At 38.2% G+C, this 18,328-nt stretch overlaps 1 protein-coding gene across 2 annotated transcripts; it reads left to right on the top strand.

The window, feature by feature from the left end:
• The first annotated feature begins 45 nt into the window (after nucleotides 1–45).
• On the top strand, nucleotides 46–18,120 carry LOC125977333 (testis-expressed protein 264). Of its 2 annotated transcripts, none has more exons than XM_049733694.2 (4): nucleotides 46–350; nucleotides 5,096–5,317; nucleotides 13,960–14,122; nucleotides 17,012–18,120. In XM_049733694.2, the coding sequence occupies exons 1-4, from the start codon at nucleotides 312–314 to the stop codon at nucleotides 17,281–17,283; spliced, it is 696 nt and encodes a 231-aa protein (XP_049589651.1). In that variant the 5' UTR covers nucleotides 46–311; the 3' UTR covers nucleotides 17,284–18,120. The 2 variants fall into 2 exon arrangements, with proteins under 2 accessions (XP_049589651.1, XP_049589650.1); XM_049733693.2 differs by having other exon boundaries at nucleotides 46–751.
• Nucleotides 18,121–18,328: the final 208 nt, after the last annotated feature.

Below are 18,328 nucleotides of genomic sequence, written 5' to 3'. Positions count from 1 at the left end.
TTTTTTTCCCGGATTTTTTTCAAAGGAGCATTTATTACTTCTATTATTTAATTTTCTGTGAAGCTATGTAAAGCTGGCAATTTTAGTCCAGCCCTCTTAATGTTTATTTGCACAGTGATTTGCCAAACAAGGAAATACACCAGTTATCGTTTATCTCGTTTATACTTTCTGGCTCTGTTGCACCATTAAAGTTAATTTTTAACTTTCACTTAAAAAACAATAAGTAAGAAGTTCATTTGGAGGGAATATAGTTTTGCTTTCGTCAATAACTAGTGTATTTAAAACTATTCCTCTGGCCCCTCTTAGCTTTAATGGTACATTCCAGGAAGTTTCATTCATCGTGCAACCAGGTGGGTGGTTTGTTCGATCGCTATGCATCATGAATGCAGTCCGCAAAGGATGAATGAAAATCCCTGCGTTGATCCAGTTGCCAATATACAACGATCCAAAACAGTCGATTTTAAAAGCCAGTAAAAGATTATTCCTGCCTGTCATTATGTTAGAGTGGATGGATCTGTGTGTAGCTGTTAGCCTGTTCGTCACTCTTTTGTTATTAGCAGGTTACTTTTTATACTCCGGACTCCTGTCGGATATTATCATCTTTACCGGGTCTCCTCCTATAAAAAAGGTGACGTTCGTCTACAAGTTTAAGGAAGGATCGTATAAAAAATGTGCAAAACAGTTTCAAGAAGCCAACAGTATCGGGCCTAAACTTTCTTGTATCGGAATATTCTATGATGATCCCAAAAAGGTAAGCAAAACACGCACCAGCTATGAGGGGGGGAAAAGATGCATATTTGTACAACTTTGCAGCACTTCACTTAACCTCATGTTACAGTTCAGTGATAAAAAGAGAGACAATGCGTGGATTTGGTCGGTAGATGGCGTCAACATACTTCTCTAGATATACTGAACATTACAATACTTTTCAACTACAGTATTTTTTACATAACCACAATATATTGGAGTTGGTGCATGACAAAATTAGTATGAAAAACATATCTAGACATAATAAACTGGATTAACAGTTTGAGAATGGGTGACTCATTGTGCTTTTATTTGAGTTTTGCTGAAGCATATCTGTACAGGGTGTTTTCAGATTCTAACCAAATATATGCTGCAGTTTAGGCTGTCTGGGCATGGGGTTAAACCTCAGTATGCATTAAGATTGCTGAAGAGACAATCAACATTAATAATGACCCTCACTCATGATTTTCCGTTTGTTCATGTTTTGTTGTGCTGCCTAAAGCAATGTCATTATTATAATTAGGAATATTATGAACTACAACGCAAGAGACATTTTAAAACTATGTCAGGTCACTCGGTACTTTCCGTTGCTCCCAAAAGAGGTTGTCTGAAGCATCCAAATGATAATTTTGCATGTGTCGTAAACAAGTAGGCCTTCCTTCGCCTAGATCACTGCATCTAAAATTCAGTGGGGTGGAATTGTTTGAGATGTTTTCCTACCTTCTGTTCATGAGAGCTTATCCAAACATATTGGAGGCTGTCCACAGCAGGCAATAATATCTGTAACCACTCCTCATACTTTATCTTGCACACGCTCTGCAGTCTTCCAACTCATGCGGTGCGTCTTTCCACCTCAGTCCACTAGACGTTCTATATTTTTCAGTAGGCTTAATCCAAACAGAATTAAAAATGTAGAAACACCCTTACCTTGTAATGGTAAATGGCAGACAGATTCTGAATATTAATGTCAAGGATGTTCCATCCTGATGTAAAGATCAACATTTTACAAGACTGTTTCCACATTTATTTGAAGACTACTGTCAATCGGCCTACAAAAGAAACAGAATTACATATTTTGTCTGTAAAATAACCCTTTAAGCATCGCATATCAGAACACAAACTGAGTAATGCATCTATGCAAATAATACCACAGGCATTTATTTTTTATCCTCTGTGAAGATGAAGAAAGACTAATATTACTATGGTACTCATAAGGCGAAAGAGGAGCTGAGTCTCCATGTGTGTCTTATACTGCCCTCTAGTGGTCAGGGTGTGTACACCAGAATGATTGTGACAATATCTGTGTCGTTTAAATGTCTATACAGAATTTAATTTAGGATTCCAATTAATGATTATTTTATGAGCAATTAATCTGTCAATTATTTTGTTGATTAATTGGATTTAAAAAAGACGTTTTGTTGTCATTGTAATTGCTCATCATGTCATTGTTGCCTACTACATTATATGATCTGAGTTGTCTTTTAATAGTTGCGGCAGCTTTAAAAGGGCTCAGACAGAATCCTCCTCTCTCCGTCTTAAATCTTCTTTTCAAAAGCTGACAATTAGGGTAGCACTGGGTGCTGGCAGTGCACAGTCTCAGCCAACTCCTGATTCAAGTTCAAATAATTGGTATAATGATCTCAGCTCATTAGTGTCCAAGCCGCTGGATGCTTTCAGTCCCAGACAGGAACCTCAGAGAGTGCTCTCAAATAGGAGGACTCCTATTTAATGTCTAACCAGGGAGACACTTGCTATTGATGTTTGCGGTGAGAAGATTTTTTTTTCAAAAGGTGCAGCTGACAGAGAAGTAGTGTCTGCATGACTGCTCTCATCCCGACTTGTTCTGCTTTTTCCTCTTTCTCACGTTTACCACTGTTAATGATTTCCTCTGGGGAAACTAAGGACCTCAGCAAGGACTTAAGTTGGTCCTGTGATGGTTGCCATGGATGCAGGGCTGGAGTGGCTCTTTTTGTTCCCTAAAAAAAAGCACTCACATATTCCAGGCTTTGCTCAAGAATTCCTCCTCCTTGACAACTCTTCATGCGGTGTTTCCCTGACCCAATGTGGCCTCTGGCTTACTTCATCCTCTGCGAAGATGTTTACATCCTATCCACGTTTTCATAAGCAGTCTAGGCCACAATTCTGACATACAGTCCCTTCATTAAAATCGCTGTCGGTGAGACAACAAGTTTGAAAGTTTCAGCAAGCCACGCCGAGGTCATGATGGAAGTTGAGAAGGACGAGTTGGTTGGGGGATGAGAATTAGCGCAGCTGGCATCCGTTGTGAAGGCTGATGAAATAGTCGACAATCTCGCTAATGCTTTCCATGACAGAAAGTCCATGTGAAACTTCTTTATATGCCAGTGAATAGTTGGATGTTTTTTTCCCTCCCTTCTATTGCCTCACTCAACCTAAAAATTTAATTCCATCCCACTGGAATACATCGGATTAATAGTAATTTGTCCTCTGTTGATTTTTTTTGGTGTGTGAGCAGAACAATAGTAAGTTTTATCCATTGTCGTTTTATCTTGTTCAGGGTCCCAGCTGACTTTTAGGACAGAGGCCGGGTACCCCCAACCGGTCTTAATTGTAACTCACTTTAATGTGATTGCGCCGTAATTATTCATACTTACTTCAGGAGAAAAAGTAAAAATGTGACTTACAATAATGTCTTTAAATTTCAATAAAATTGCGGAATCCAACTATTTGCATCTTCTGAAATGCAGGGGACCTTGTGGATAAAGTTAAATAATTTTGACTGTGAATACATTTGTATAAATCTGTAATTGATCACAAGGCAAGGTAGTATCAGATTTTCATCAACATAGCATGCATGCCTTTTTTTTTTGTGCAAATTCTTGTAGGTTAAAAAGAAGGCTCTGCCTCGGGGTAAAATACCTCAAACAAATCAACACAACTGTTACCTGCCAAACATGATATATTATAGGCAGGGGGAATATTGTTTCAATATAATATTGTGACAATATTTGTAGTTTGGGATTAGTAACGTAATACATTTTTTGTAGCCAGTGTTTTCTTTTTTATCTTTAGAAAACTTAGCAAAGATTGAAATGTCCCATAACAAAGCAAATAAAATGTCTACTGGGGAAGTCAATTTCCCTGGCTGTCATATAAAAGTACCACTAAAATATTATTATTTAAATACAATCTATTTGATATGTTTTTACACAGTGTATTAAGCAGAATTCCATTTGTAACCTGGCTAAATCCACACATATGGTCTTTGGTTTAGGTGCAGTACATGCAGAGAAGCAAAACAAGAGGCTTTTGTTTTTTCTGGATTCTCTGCATGTAGTCACGCGGTTATCGATAAAAAAAAGTTGGCTGGGAGCTCCCATTGTGAATTCCCAAAAGATCCATCCACAATGTCAAGAATGTGCGTGCAGGGTCGGATCATTTGTGAGCAGAATATGGAGCACATTGATACAACCAATCTCAATATTTCACAATGTGACACATCACTCCTAAGTTTAGGAAGAACCTCTTGCGTCTTGCGACATACAATCGCTTGTATTGATTCGGAACAATGATTAGATGTTGCATCATCCCTCATTCAATTGAGATTTATTGACACACCTTAAATGCTTACAGCTCCTCCACAATTTTTCAATTTGGATGTTTCCACTAAAAAGCCACACCACACTTGCTAACGATTAGCTAGCACGAGGTCACAACAGCTAACTCTACACTTTTACTCAGTGAATCCCACGTCACTTAGCAGGCTAGACTTTACTTTTCAAGCCACACACACTCAAAGTTACAGATAGTATACTGCGGAATGTGAAGATGATGACCCAGCACATATTTAAAGATGCAAAATAAATTATTATCTGGTCACTCAATTCATCGTTGTGATAATCAGTCAAATAATTGATTCCAGAAATATTTGATAGCTGCTGCTCCAAAACTGTTCTTGTTCTGTTAAATTATCACTATTTATATCTCCTGTATGGCAATGCAACATGTACAGAACATTTCTTCTCAGCACTGTTGAAAATTCACATGATGGCAGTGGATAAAGAACATAAATGTGATGGGTTATCATTTTTTTATTCTCTCGGCATGCTTGGATGTCCCAAGTGGGTTCATTTGTTTAGAGCATCTTTTTTTTTCCCCCTTCTCCATCCTCTATTTAATTGCCACCAGGATGCTCCGAAGATTCAGAACGTCAAATACTGCAATTAGAGCTCGGATTAATGAGCATGTTTTCTCTTAAAAATTCATCTAAAATACTTTTATTGTCAGCAAAGCAACTCCTCTCAAAATATACGCTGCCTGTGCATATTCTCTTTCAATGATCCTTTGCGTATCTTTCTTTTATTCAAAGGTGCCCGGACCTCAGTGCCGCTGTGCTATCGGCAGTATTGTCAGCGAAGGGGAGAACAAGGCCGACAAAGAGCTTCTGAAGCGCTACGAGACATGTGGCTTTAAAGTTTTCTCCTTTCCTGAAGTCACACACGTGGTCACTACCTCATTCCCCCACAGGACCATTTTCTCCATCCTCCTGGGAGTAAAAAGAGTCTATCCACGGCTAGAAAGCTACATCAAGGTATTTTGCTTTTTACACCCATCCGTAACTCAGTCCGCCTTCTGTGGTTTCAGAAATATTGCTGTAACCTCAGGCTTGCTCAACAAAATGTGATCCTGAATATGAGTGTGCGGTTGGGAAAAAGTTCCACGAAAAAAAAAATGCAAGTCATTCTGTTGAATCAAAAATTATTTGCAACATTGCCAAACTTGAGTTCAAGTGGAATGTGAGATTATTCAATCTTTCCCTGTACCCTCTAGCTTCCTTGAGACTGTAAAGTTATCACAACTGGTCTCTACAATCACAACACAGATTTGTGAAAGTCAGAAAAGTCTACTACTTATCTCCCAATATTTATGCTGCAGCCCTCAAGTACAAGCTGCAAGAATATTGTTTTCCGATATGAATTGGAGTAAACAAAGTAGATCACTGAGTGGGTTTGGGGTGCTGGATGTTTGTTGAGTTCATATTTACCTTGATATATTTGTAGAAAAAAAAGTGTGTAATTGAATTGAATTAAGTTCATTACACAATTATGGATTAACGATCTTTATCGGAACATCAACGCTAATTTAAAAGCTGTAATCAAAGTACAGCATGTTATTTATAAAATTATTTTCTGGATACTCAAAGACGCTGAAACTAAAACAGTAAAAAACAAAAAACCTGGCTGGAGGAGGTGAAATAAAAAAATAAAATAAACACAATGAGTCACAGGCTCATTTTAGCGGTGTGGACTAAAGAAATAAAACAAGTGTGTTTGTGTGTGTTGGGGGGCAAAATTAATCATTGCTAAGGATGAAGTCAAACAGGGGAAATTAACTTCTCAGTACGTATTACACTGAATGGTTGCATTTATTTATTTATTTTTATTTAGCACACACAAAATAACACAAATGTCACATGAAGAAAAAAATAATAATTCAAAGAAAATAGTCATGCGCAAGGAAGACTAGAAACCCTGACGGGCTTATAAGGTGTCTCCCTCAGACTTCAAGTTAAAATTAAAGACATTTTTATAAAAAAAATATCTAATCAATCAATTAGAGAATTAAAATCAGTGTAATTACAAAGGGATGGTAATAATAACTTAAAAAACAAATAATGGTAATAAATCCTTAGTAAACAAATAATAGCATCATCAAGGCAAGATAATAACAGTAGCCAAGGTAACAAGCACCCTAACTCAGGTAATACTACTATAGTTCATAGTGCATATGTGATTTGTGAATATGTGTTGTTTAACAGCGGTTTTAAACATGAAGGACGAAAGGTCAAAGAAATGGATAGGAAGTTGATTAAATACTATGGCACCCCTGAAATGAAGACTAAATTTGGACAGGGAAGTTCATATGGGGGGCAACTCAAGTCTAGCTTTATTTCTGGTGTTATGACAGTGATAGTCTTCCCTTCTCCTGTAAAAGCTAAACTGATTGTGGGTTGCTTTGAAGACAAACTGAGCTGTGTGGAGAAAGTTTACCTGGTATATGCGGAGAATTGATAGTTCCTGGAATCGCGGGAGTGAATGAGCAAGGTAGTTAGCGTGTAGAATGATTCGGACACAACGCTTTTGTAGACAATAGATGCGATTCAACTTGGTAGGATGAGTGCTGGCCCAAATTACGTTGCAATAATTGATATATGGGTAGATTAGGGAGTAATAGAGCATCAGAGTTGTTTTTCTGTCCAGAGTATGCCGTAGTTTGCTCAAAATACCAGTATTCTTAGCAATTTTAGAAGAGATTGTACTAATATGAATGCATATGCATTGTTGGCATTTCATTTGATATTTGAATTTTCTTTTTTACAGCAGCTCCAGGAGTTTTGAAGTTATTATTTAGGTAGCATAGCAACCTGAGTCAGCCAGCGGTGAACATTCTTACCATGAAGGGGCCTTACTAGGCGATGTTTGAGAGATTTCGTGTCAATGAATCATCGGCATGTGCCGACTTGTGTGGCCAATCTAGCGATTGTTTAATTTTGCAGTGTGCTGGAAACAGGTGGCAGCACCACAGGTTGTCTTGAGTAGCACCGCTTCTGTCGGAGAAACGCTGGCCCGGATCCTGTCTGGCTGCCTCTGCCATCTGTTTGGACGCCCTCCAGTGGCACTTAGACGGTCTAAGAGGTCAACGTACACAGTCAATGATCTAACTGGCCATCGGTCTTCTTCTTCACTTAATTACATCCCGGTTTTATCTTTGCCTCCCCTCACGTAGCTCAGCTGTCTGTTTGAGTTTATCTTAGATTTTGTGCGTGACTCATTTACTGGCTGGAGTAGCCCCAGTGATGCTCAGTGACACAATCTGTGATTTGTAAAACTAAATTCCCGTATAAGAAATTATGGAAATTCACTTGTTGCAGGGATTGAACATTAGCCATCATAATATTATATAAAATTTGGGTAAAGTCATGCAAGTGATTTTACAAATGACATTTCTACTAAATATAGGTTGTAGTTTCTCCGTGCATCTTTTTTTATTTATTTATCAGTATAACACGAGTCAATTCTGATTAGAAAATACAAATGCTTGAGCTCTAGTGATGTTACAGTCTTGAAGGATTTTCACCACTTTCTTCTTTAACTGTACTGCACATTTGGAGTCTCCAGTGGAACGGCACCGTGATGTTTTGTTATTGAAATACAGCTCAGTTTTCCTAACTTGAAGTTCACCGGGGACATAATAATGAGGTCTCAAAGCCTTCTGAACATTTTTTGAAACGGCGGCACATGTCAATTTTGTGAGGGAAATATGCATTGAAATTCAGTTCTTGCAATACCCAATGTTTGATTCTGTTGCATCACCCTGAATGCACCTTGACACTTCTCCCACACACCCGGCGAGTATTTTGAGGTGTTTCGAAATAGGTCCTTTTGGAATGCAATTGTTTCCTTTCAATGAAACAAAACCATCAAAATGTTTGTTTAAACTTCTATGTTGCGATGAGACGGAGTTATGGAGGCTGTTTGAGGATTATAGTTTGTGCTGTGAGACGTGTCTACAAAAGTTAGAACAAGCACAGTAAAACAGATTAACATTATTTGGGCTAATCGGAGACACTTTAAAACATGGCATCGGCCTGCTGACTCCATTTCATGGGGAACTAAACCCAAAATGTTCAAATGTCCGTCAGACTTTTTGCCATTCCCAAAAACAAACTTTCACGCTTTGCAGTCTTCCCCCATAGCTTCAGGTACGATATTAAACAACACCGTCCTTCTTGAGCTGGTTTCTCTTGAATAAAGCATGCGCGACACATTGACTATCCCCAATGGTGAGACCTTTTCAAAGCAGCTCATCAGCATTTAGCAGATCTAGCTTTCCACGGCAGGATGATTTCTCGCTGTCGCTGACACTTTGTTTTGCTGCCCTGTGGTCAGGCCTGATATTTGCCTAGTCAGACCATCGATCAGTCTTTCTTCTGTGCCTTGGCCCTCAAGTGGTGAGCTTCATCACAGATGCGGCAACATCTTGAGATTTGATTGGTGCGCGGTAGCCGGCCGGGCTTTCGGACCTGTAGTGAGGACTGGAATGGGATGATAATATTGCTGACATTCACGCAGATCTAAAGGTTTGAGAAAGACAGACTATGGAACATTTGTTTGCTTGAGGGCACTAAAGTTGATTGCCACCACTGAGCCTCTGTGCTGAATATAAAGCAAGTTTACCTTTGTTCCTCGATCATGTGCTTATTTTTAGCAAGCCGCACACATGGCAACATGCTCATGAACCTTCACAAAATGCTGCCTCTTGCAATTTTCTGTTAGTCTTGCCACTATGGTGGACCAGAGTAGTGCAAACCACGGCACATCTGCTTGTCCTCGGGGCTTATGAAACATGCCGACATTTGGCTATGATGTAAATTCGGAAAGGTCAAGAGAAGGTCACGGGGTTTTGTCCTCTGGACAAAGATGTGATGCCTATGTGAGTGTATTTCGAAACACTTTTAAAGCAATACGCCAAAATTCATTTTCCAGCGTGTGTATGAAGTGTCCAGCTGATTTTCTGGTGAAAAAAAAAAAAGTTTAAGTTGATTATGAATCAAAAAATGAACATTTTTGACCGATTTAAAATGAACAATTCCGCATTCCTGCCCTCCGGTATTGCCGTAATTTCCTCAGGTTTCATATTTTTACGTCAAGAAATTAGCGTTCACTCTTTTATAGCGAGTGTTGCATCACGTGCATGCGAGCGAACGTTTCCCATCGGAGACTCTACAGAGTTTGCCCGTTCAAACATGACTTTTATCTCCAGGCGTCTGGGATTCTACTGTTGGTGTTAAATGTCACATCTGCATTTGATTGATCCGATTCAAACTTAGCCTGTCGCTCTGAATTAAGATCATGTTGTATGTGGCGTATGATTGCAATTTAAGAGGGTTTGTTATTATTAGTCAAGTCAAATATGTTTTTAAAAGCGCTTTTAAAAGATGCTATCGTACATTAGATTTTGGTTTTTACTGTGTGGGGCTAGGGATTTTGTGAATAGCATTTGAAAAGGCAATTTTCAAACAATGAAATATAAGTGCTGGTGATAGGTGAAGGGGTCTGGGACTTTGGGGGGGAGAAGGGGGGACTTTAAGAAAATGGTTAGATAAAAACGAGGCTTTAAGGAATTAACTGCTTTATTCAGGTCACTGACTTTCAGGCTGTCCTTTTTCATATTGTCATGGCTGAACACATCACTGAAGTGAAAATTGCTGCTTGAGTGACACTGTTCGTTCTGGCGTTGTCACTCATTATGTCTTCAGAATTGACTTATGCACCTTTAGGGCTTTTGGATGAAATGTAGACCATAGGAATCAAAGATAGTCTCATCTCTTGGATGAGAGAAACTACAGAATCTTTCTACTTTGTATTTGCATTTCTATGGACATGTACATAAAGAAAATATCAACCTCCAAAGATTGTAGTAACGGATTAATTGCATTTCTATTCATTGCAATGGGGTAGGATGATTTGGGTTACTCAAGTCAGCACTGTAGAGGATCGTGACATTTTACTAAATAGTGCTTCTAATCTTATATTCATACAGTGGATGACCATCCAAGTCACTATCAATCTAAGCTATAGGATGTGACAACACGCTTTCTTCCTTTAGTTTAATACCTGGATTATACATTTACTTGTCTTTCTAGTAAAAGAACTGTCATAATGTACGGTAAAGGTTAAGTGTATACGTAGCCATGTTTTACCAAGGGAGATCAGAATTATCTTGTTTTAGAGCCCTAAAAATACACTGCAGTGTTTCATTTATTTATCCAAGGGTGTGTGACGCACTCACTGTAGGATCCCAAGCAGATGTAGTCCCCCCGGGCGAGGGACCTGAAAGAGAAAACACTTGCACATCCTCTTCCTCTTGTTGACCGTCTAACGGTCAGCAGGTCCCTGAGGATCTGCTGCAGATCGACTGTAAATAAGCAACGTTTAATTCGTGGAGTCTTGCACAAAAAAAAGATGCTGGGTTACAAAAAAAAATAGTTATTTTTTGCACCATGACAAATTTGTTCATTACAACTGAAGCGTTGATAGATTGAAAAATGATACACTTGTACACAGCAGAGATGGATATTCTCATGTGTCTCGTTGGACTGGGTGATTTCTCATATGCAGTTTAACACTTTTCACACTTTAGAAAATGACAATCTGTTCTAATACTGTAAATCCTATGTGGGAATAATAAATGACCTTCCCTTGACCCTGATAGTCTTTACCGCCTTTAAGTGCTTGCACTGGTCCCAGTGGTCCTGATTCTGCAGTGTATGGAGAAAATACAACAAAAATCAATAGCAGACTATCCACAATCCCTCGCCCAATTATACAAGCATACAATGCGATGTGTGTGTGTGTGTGTCAGGGATTCGACTGCAGGTCTTATTATTTGGCCTTTGCCCCTTTGGCCTCAGCCTCCACTGGCATAGGTGGCATAGAAATGGAGCAGCAAGGCTCCAAGGATTAGGCCTTCACAGATGATGATGATGATGGTAAGCAATCATTGTCACTGTTGTTATTTCCAAACAGTTGAATTCAGAGGATCAACAAGAAGTTCTAAATGAAGTATTTTTAGCTCAGGCTTTCACAGGTCTTCAATATACAGTTTTTTTAACTACACCTGTGTCAAAATCACTTTTTCTGCAGTATAAAATGATAATACCAAGACAATTTCTTTCAAGTCTTTTTCTGCCATCAACTAAAAAAAAAAAAATCTTCAAGAGGGAATGTAGGGTAAATATAAACAGCTGTAATAATTTTTCTTGCACAAGTGTACACACCCTCATATAGCTCGACTGTTGTGTTCAGAATTGAAGGTCAGCACAGCCTGCAGCCTTTTTTTTTCTACCAGAAAAAGATTTTATACTAAAATAAGAAGTTATTTAGAGCTTTTCATAATTCCCTCGACCTTGGCCAAGGTCTTTGGTTCAGGTAAAAAAAAAAAAAAAAAGCCCTAAAGCATTATGCTGCCACCACCATGCGTAATCGTACTATGATCTTCTTTTGATGATGAATAGTGTTTGAAACTATTAAACTATTTCTTTTTTAGGTTTAGGTCTTCATTTTTAATCTGCAAATAGTGGTGAGTAGACTTTGTAGCTAATATAAATTTTCACAGTTTCCTCCAAATATAAAAAGCGACAAAATGATTTGATGTAACAAAAAAAAAACAGTTTCCTGCTTGATGTTCATATTTCCATTGATCACCACTGTGTTCCAAAAATGATTCAAAACACATGAAATATGACGTTGAACTGGGTGCCACGTTCTGTCAGGACAACAAACAAGGGCACTCCAATTTATTTTTGGTTCATCGCACCAAAACCTTAGCGTTTCTATTAATACACCCCTGCTCAGTCACATTCATCAGCTGCTGAAAATAGTCAAATGTAATCTTTACCAAAGCTATTTTGATTAAAAGTCAAATTATATAGCTGGTTTTGTTATTGAAGGAACACCATTAAATTGAAATGCATAAAATGCTAAACAAATCTACAACTAATAATGAAAGCATACTTAAATAATTCATGTATCCAAAATGAAAACAACTTGACTGCTTTACAAAGCAGACTCGCTCGCAATGCAAACTTTTTTTATTTTGTAAATGGGTCTCAAAGCTCTCAGCCTGAACTTTAAAAGTAAAAACGATTGACGCATTTGCAAAGAGGTTGATTGGTGACGATTTAAGTCTTTTAATAGAATGCGGTCTTCTCTTAAATATTACTACTTGTCAGTTCATTTGAACTCCGAAGCGCCGCTTCCATTTGTGTTGCGTCAAATCCTCCGACCTTCCATTATTTAGAAGAAAAGAAATAACGAATGAAAATGGGACCCGCTGCATTAATGCATTCTTTTTATTTTAGATTTGACAATTTCTGATGGCTTGTGTCTGTCAGGTAGCGCATCCGTATGCATTATGCAACACATGATGTGGATACACAAGCCTCTGGGGGGGAGTGGATTGATAATTGACGTTGAAATCAGTGAAATGGATGTTGCTGCATATGGTAGAGCGAGGCATGTCACCGCTGAGACAGATGGTGATAACGACGATGGGATGGAAAAGAATTCAGATGTAAGACTATTTGGTGTGCACAAGTGTGTGATTGTGAGTCCCACTCTTGAAAAAGCTTACTGTCTTCACTTTATTCAAAGTGGACTATCTGAAAGGATCATTTTTTTCCCTCTCAGTTTCTGTCAAGAAGCTGTCGAAGAATATCAAATGTTGAATGTCTTGAAAAGGCATGCAAAATTATTGATGCCTCCAAATACTTATGCTGAAGAACTGACGATGGCAGGGAAGCCCATATTTGAGATTTGAACAAAAGTGCAACAATAAAGGGTTGTCATTATCATATTTTTGACTAAATAGAAGAATAAATTCATATTAACACATAATTAAACATACTAATTTAAGCAATTTGGTTACTTCAAAACTGTGTGCCAAACTCGTTGCCCTTCATAGTATTAATTACGCAACAGCTAGCTCTTAATTTCAAAAATGTTCATGCCTCCGAGTTTGGATTACAATATTTCCATTCCAAGTTTTTATGCATAACGTGATCAAATTTTAATAGTAAGCACTAAAGTTAACTAATGAACAATAAAAATTGAATTTTGTAAATATTCATACACAACTATAGAAAGCAAAAATAATTTAGTGGTCATTAATAAATGTTAATGTTAAATGTTAATAAAGAAAAATTGTGTGTTTTGCAAGATTTCCGACCACATTTTCATTAGAGCATGTTGACCTTCAAATCTTCTTTCATATGTTATCCAGCTGCACCCTGTCAGATGTTTAGCTTACGCCAAAAGTATGGAAATAACAAAAATGCGGCATATGAAAGGTTAATGAGCAGTCAGACGTCAAGTGGTGTTCGTTATGTGAGCCTCTGCTTGATTGACGCCAATATTGTTATATTATAGACATGTCTGCTCTTGTGTACAGTTGTTATATAGAAACTCATTCCGACACCTTCTGAGTTGGATTAACAGTTTTGCATGCTCACACTTCAGAAAAAGATCTTGTTTCGAGAAACCTGCCACGGATAGCATTAATTGTGCCTTGGAGTAGTGTGATGACATCCAATGGTTTAGAAAAAGAAAAAAAAAGTTGTTGACTTACATTGTACCTGCTGAGTTCACAAACTTTATTGTAATATTGTTCCAGGATAGAAAACTTTGTGCACATCCTTTCCTCGAGATCTACAGTGAGGATCTGATCCACTTCATGGCTCCGCTGGCTCGACAGGGAGACTTCTACGTTCCGGAAGCCCGTCTAGCGGAAAGGAGGCTTTCTTCGGAACAAGAAGAATCCGACTCGGAAATTTCAGGTATTTCCAGTCACACTTGAATGTGTTTTTCCACAAATATACATTCTTTTCTCTGTGAAACATGACAAATATTACATTCTAACATGATTAGTATTACATTCCGTCGTGCTAGATGACCTTTTGGACATTGTTTACGCGACTATTTTGCTTATGAAGAGCGCACAGCAGTGTGCGTGTGTGAGTTGCACCTTTTTAGGTGTTAATGAAAAGACCAAACACAGCAGCCGCCGATGAACGTGTTGTGCCACTCACCCTGGTGCTGTCAACAGCAAGACGGGAGGCCATCTGGAAAAGTTGCTTTCACTGTAAAAGATGCGGCAGTCTTTTAACGCTATTCCACTTGACACTAATTTATCCTCGTGAGATTTACCGTATTTCTTTCTTAGGGAGTGTTTACCACAGTGGCTGCTTGTATGTAGCTCATCCTATTATGCAATGTGCAAAAGATGCCTGTGTGGCGGGAACAGCACAATCTTTATTACAGTTTAGGTATATAAAAATAAAATAAAATACAAGTCAATTAAATTAAATTAAAGAAATAAAATAAAAAAATAGAAATGATAATTATAATAATAATAATAATCTATTTTTAAGTCACAGTTTGAATATTTTTATGCCTGGCAAATTGAGCTTTTATGACAAATACATGTTGCTGGACATAAAAGACCAAGATCAAGCAAAACACTCCAAATTACATTCTTTCAAGATTTGCTCATTGTTTCAGAGCTCTTAAATCATGGTCAGTTACAAAATGAACCACTTGAGGTGCATTCAAAGCTGCACATTTACACCATTTCTGCACTAGATGTTGCCCGTTAGTGTCCCGCCCTCACAAAATCACAGTTCTTCATGTCTGATGTGCGCTGAGTGGATGTGACGTTTGGGCCCCACGACTCGGGATAATAATGTGACAGGTAGTCGTGCTCCTGTCACGCTGCGTGATCTACTCAGTCGAGTCACGCACTGGAAACTTGGCCGGTCCACTGACCCGTCCAACCTGCCTACACTCTGCCCCGCCTCCACATGCCAATTCTGTCTCGGGGGGCAATAAAGCCTCTCGTATTGTTAGACAGCACCTTACGAATCGTCTTGACTACGCATCTCAGATACAGTTGGAAAAACTGCCTTCAGAAAATACTGAATTTCCACACCCAAAAATATGAAACATTCTTGCACTTTATTTTTCCTCCCTAAATTCACTCCAGTTTGGCCCTAGTCTAATATTCTCTGTCAATATGGAGGCATTTTCAAAGCTATATGCTCTCTGCTTTAATATTATACAGTCTCTGTCATGTGATGGCATTTAACAATGCACCAGCGCCATTTACATGGACAATGTTGATATGAAACAGAGAGTGACCTGCAGGCGGGATTTTGAAGCGACTCAATAATAGTACAGTCAAATCCCTGGGACCAAGGATCAACTGAAAATGTGCATAATTGTTTCTTTTAATAGAAGTTTGTAAAAGTACAGCACAAGTGTGAGGACATCATCTGCCCCTTTCAGTTCAGTCCTCACTCAAAAATAATTATTTTCCTTACAGAGTGGTGGCAAAAGGTTTACGCAAAAGGTTCGTTCATACTGTGTGTTTATATTCCTCATTGAGTCATCCGCTAATGACAGGCTTGTTGCTTAGTTGGACATATCGATTTGAGAAAAGTGTTGTGAGAACACTCACTGTTACACAAAAGGCCAAAAAGGGCAGCAGACTGGTACACGCAGGTATAAAATTGATCCTATTAACCTGCAAAGGGCAAATTGAAAATCTGAGAAGATAACAAGGTTGTATTGATAAAATAAACTTCTCTTGAAAGGAAAGAAGATATTTGGTGAAGTAGAAAGTCTCAATGTGTAAAAAAAAAAAAAAAAATGCAAATATTGACCTTCCTTGTTATGCCAAGAGGCAATAGAAAATGTCACAGTGAAAGGAATAATATTGCCTCGGAATGCATATTTTCAGTTGTGGACAATTTATGAAAATAGTTTTGTTATTTTGGTGATTATCTTGTTTGGAAAAAGTTCAACACCCCCACAGCCGCCTTGTGCTCAAAACTCCCCGTATCCAGTATTAGCATATTTGCTACTGGTCACCCAGGCCACATCCAATATGGTGCCGCACACAATTTTCTTGGAGATTACAATCGAAGGCCGGGGTCAGGGGGTTGTGATGAGGCGAGCATCTATTATCAGCCCAGAGTTAGAAGAAAATGCTCAAGGCAGTAAATATTTGGTTGACTCTTTGGATTATTATAACTTTTTAAACATTACAAATTGTGATATTAACGGAATTTTCCTCCCCAATTATTACTTTTTAAATTAATGCAAGTAATATTGATTAAAATCATTCGTTAGATTTTATCTGGTAATTTATTTCACTAAAATTCTCACTTTACACCCTGAATATGATGACTTTCATAAAATTGCAACTCGCAAACTATCGGTTTTAATCTCATATTGTGTTTCTATTCAATGTGATGCTAATATTTTATCCATCTGCACTTTTGATTGTTTTTATGCTAAAATGTGAATTTACTATTGACAGTTTATTATTTTCACCAGCTCGAGTTCTTCTATTTTAATGAGACATAAAGGGAAAAAAAAAAGATTTGAGTCGAGAATGCGCTTTATTATTGTTGTGCACAGCCAATAAAATACAGTTGTCATCTAGCCAGAAGTTATATTTACAGCTGCACGAACAAGTGTGGAATAGTACATAATTGCAATCAATGTTTTTAATATAGGTGCAATGCAGCTCAAATTGGAGCCGGCAGATTTGGTCTGAATCTCTCCGATTATTTGAGAAGCCCTGCTTTCCTCATGCTTGTTTACAGAAGTGCTCTCACCATCTGTCCCATCTCCTCCTCTTCTTTTTGATGGCCGCTTTCTAGGTGCAGACTCAAACAGCGAATACAGCTCAGGGAGTGGGATTCTCTTGTCAGACAGCCGAGAGACGTCACCGGCCGTGTCCTCGGCCCGCTCTGAATCCGTCCAGGACCGCGAGAACGCAAATCCCGGAGGGGAAACTTCCAGGGAGCGATCCCTCAAGGAGATGGACTTGGAACGGAATGAGCAGGAAGGAGAGCAATTTAAGAAAGGCTCGAGCCAGGTGAGCCTTGATCCCGTCCCACAGTTTTTGGGTGTTGTTGGTGGCGAGGAGTAAAAGTTGACTGAGCAGGTTTAAAAATTCATACAACAGAACCATTGTTGTGTCAAAGGTTCATCTGAAAATAAACACAACAAAAGTTCGTTTGATTCTCAGGACATGCTGAACTTTTTTACTTTTTTCATGACCCTCAGTCACAAGCCCACTCTTCTGCCGGAGGCACAAATATTGAATAAATATCTTCATGTATTAATGTTTTGTTTTTTTCACATTTTATTATAATTTGATATTACTTTGGCCGCTTCTCACCTTGCACTATACATCCTGCAAATAGAATCTCCCCAGCCATTTTTTCAGTGCTGCTTTTTGTTGAGCAAAATAAATTTTACTTGAATGATTTCCACACAGCCAAGCAAGTATTAGGGTCAACGAGTCATTATTTTTTGTCTTTTGTGGGAACATTAGTGAGGTCAGAGGTCATTGACGGATCCAAGAGAGGAGCCTACTTGGCTAATGATTTCTGTTGCAATGTTTGTCAGAAGAGATGTTCCACTTCAAACTCTTCAAACTTTATTGATGTTGCTTTCTGCGCTGGTGCACAAAAAAAAGAGCCTTTCCCAAGTTGTTCCTTCAAAGTTGGAAGCATATACTTGCCCCTTAAGACATTGATAAGCTGAATAATTCAAATTTAGGAGGAACTGAGGGATCCAGTCCTATTTAAGTCGAACTGTGTTTGTGTATATGTAGTGTTATATATGGCTGTCATTTATAATGCCCACTGTTTATTTTAAGTTTTTTACTCATGCACAGACATGCACATTCACACAAAACTCTTAGTATTGTGTATAGTATTTGAATACTTTTAATGATTTTAATAAAAGAATTTTAGAAACATTGTGAATGGATTATTTTACTTTAAAGGCATGCTAATGTTTCCCAACTTTCATAGGATTATAACACCAAACCAAAAAAAAATAGCAATGCTGAAATTATCTGGCCTCAATTAATAGTGTGAAATCTGGACCTGTTTAATTGAACACAAAGCAGCACAATGGCGATTCACTTATATTTCAAAATCAATCTGCATAGTATCTCTAGTACA

The sequence above is a fragment of the Syngnathus scovelli genome, chromosome 11, assembly GCF_024217435.2.
Source record: "Syngnathus scovelli strain Florida chromosome 11, RoL_Ssco_1.2, whole genome shotgun sequence".
Taxonomy (NCBI): Eukaryota; Metazoa; Chordata; class Actinopteri; order Syngnathiformes; family Syngnathidae; genus Syngnathus; species Syngnathus scovelli.
Note: the sequence above shows the minus strand (reverse complement) of the source record. Positions and strands in the feature narration are given on the sequence as shown.

Bases quoted from the DNA above. Each gene is read 5' to 3' on its own strand.
- LOC125977333 (XM_049733693.2), top strand. From the start codon at position 404: ATGAAAATCCCTGCGTTGATCCAGTTGCCAATATACAACGATCCAAAA. The intron at 752-5,095 runs GTAAGCAAAACA...TTTTATTCAAAG, and splicing joins TCTATGATGATCCCAAAAAG to GTGCCCGGACCTCAGTGCCG. The intron at 14,123-17,011 runs GTATTTCCAGTC...GCCGCTTTCTAG, and splicing joins ATCCGACTCGGAAATTTCAG to GTGCAGACTCAAACAGCGAA.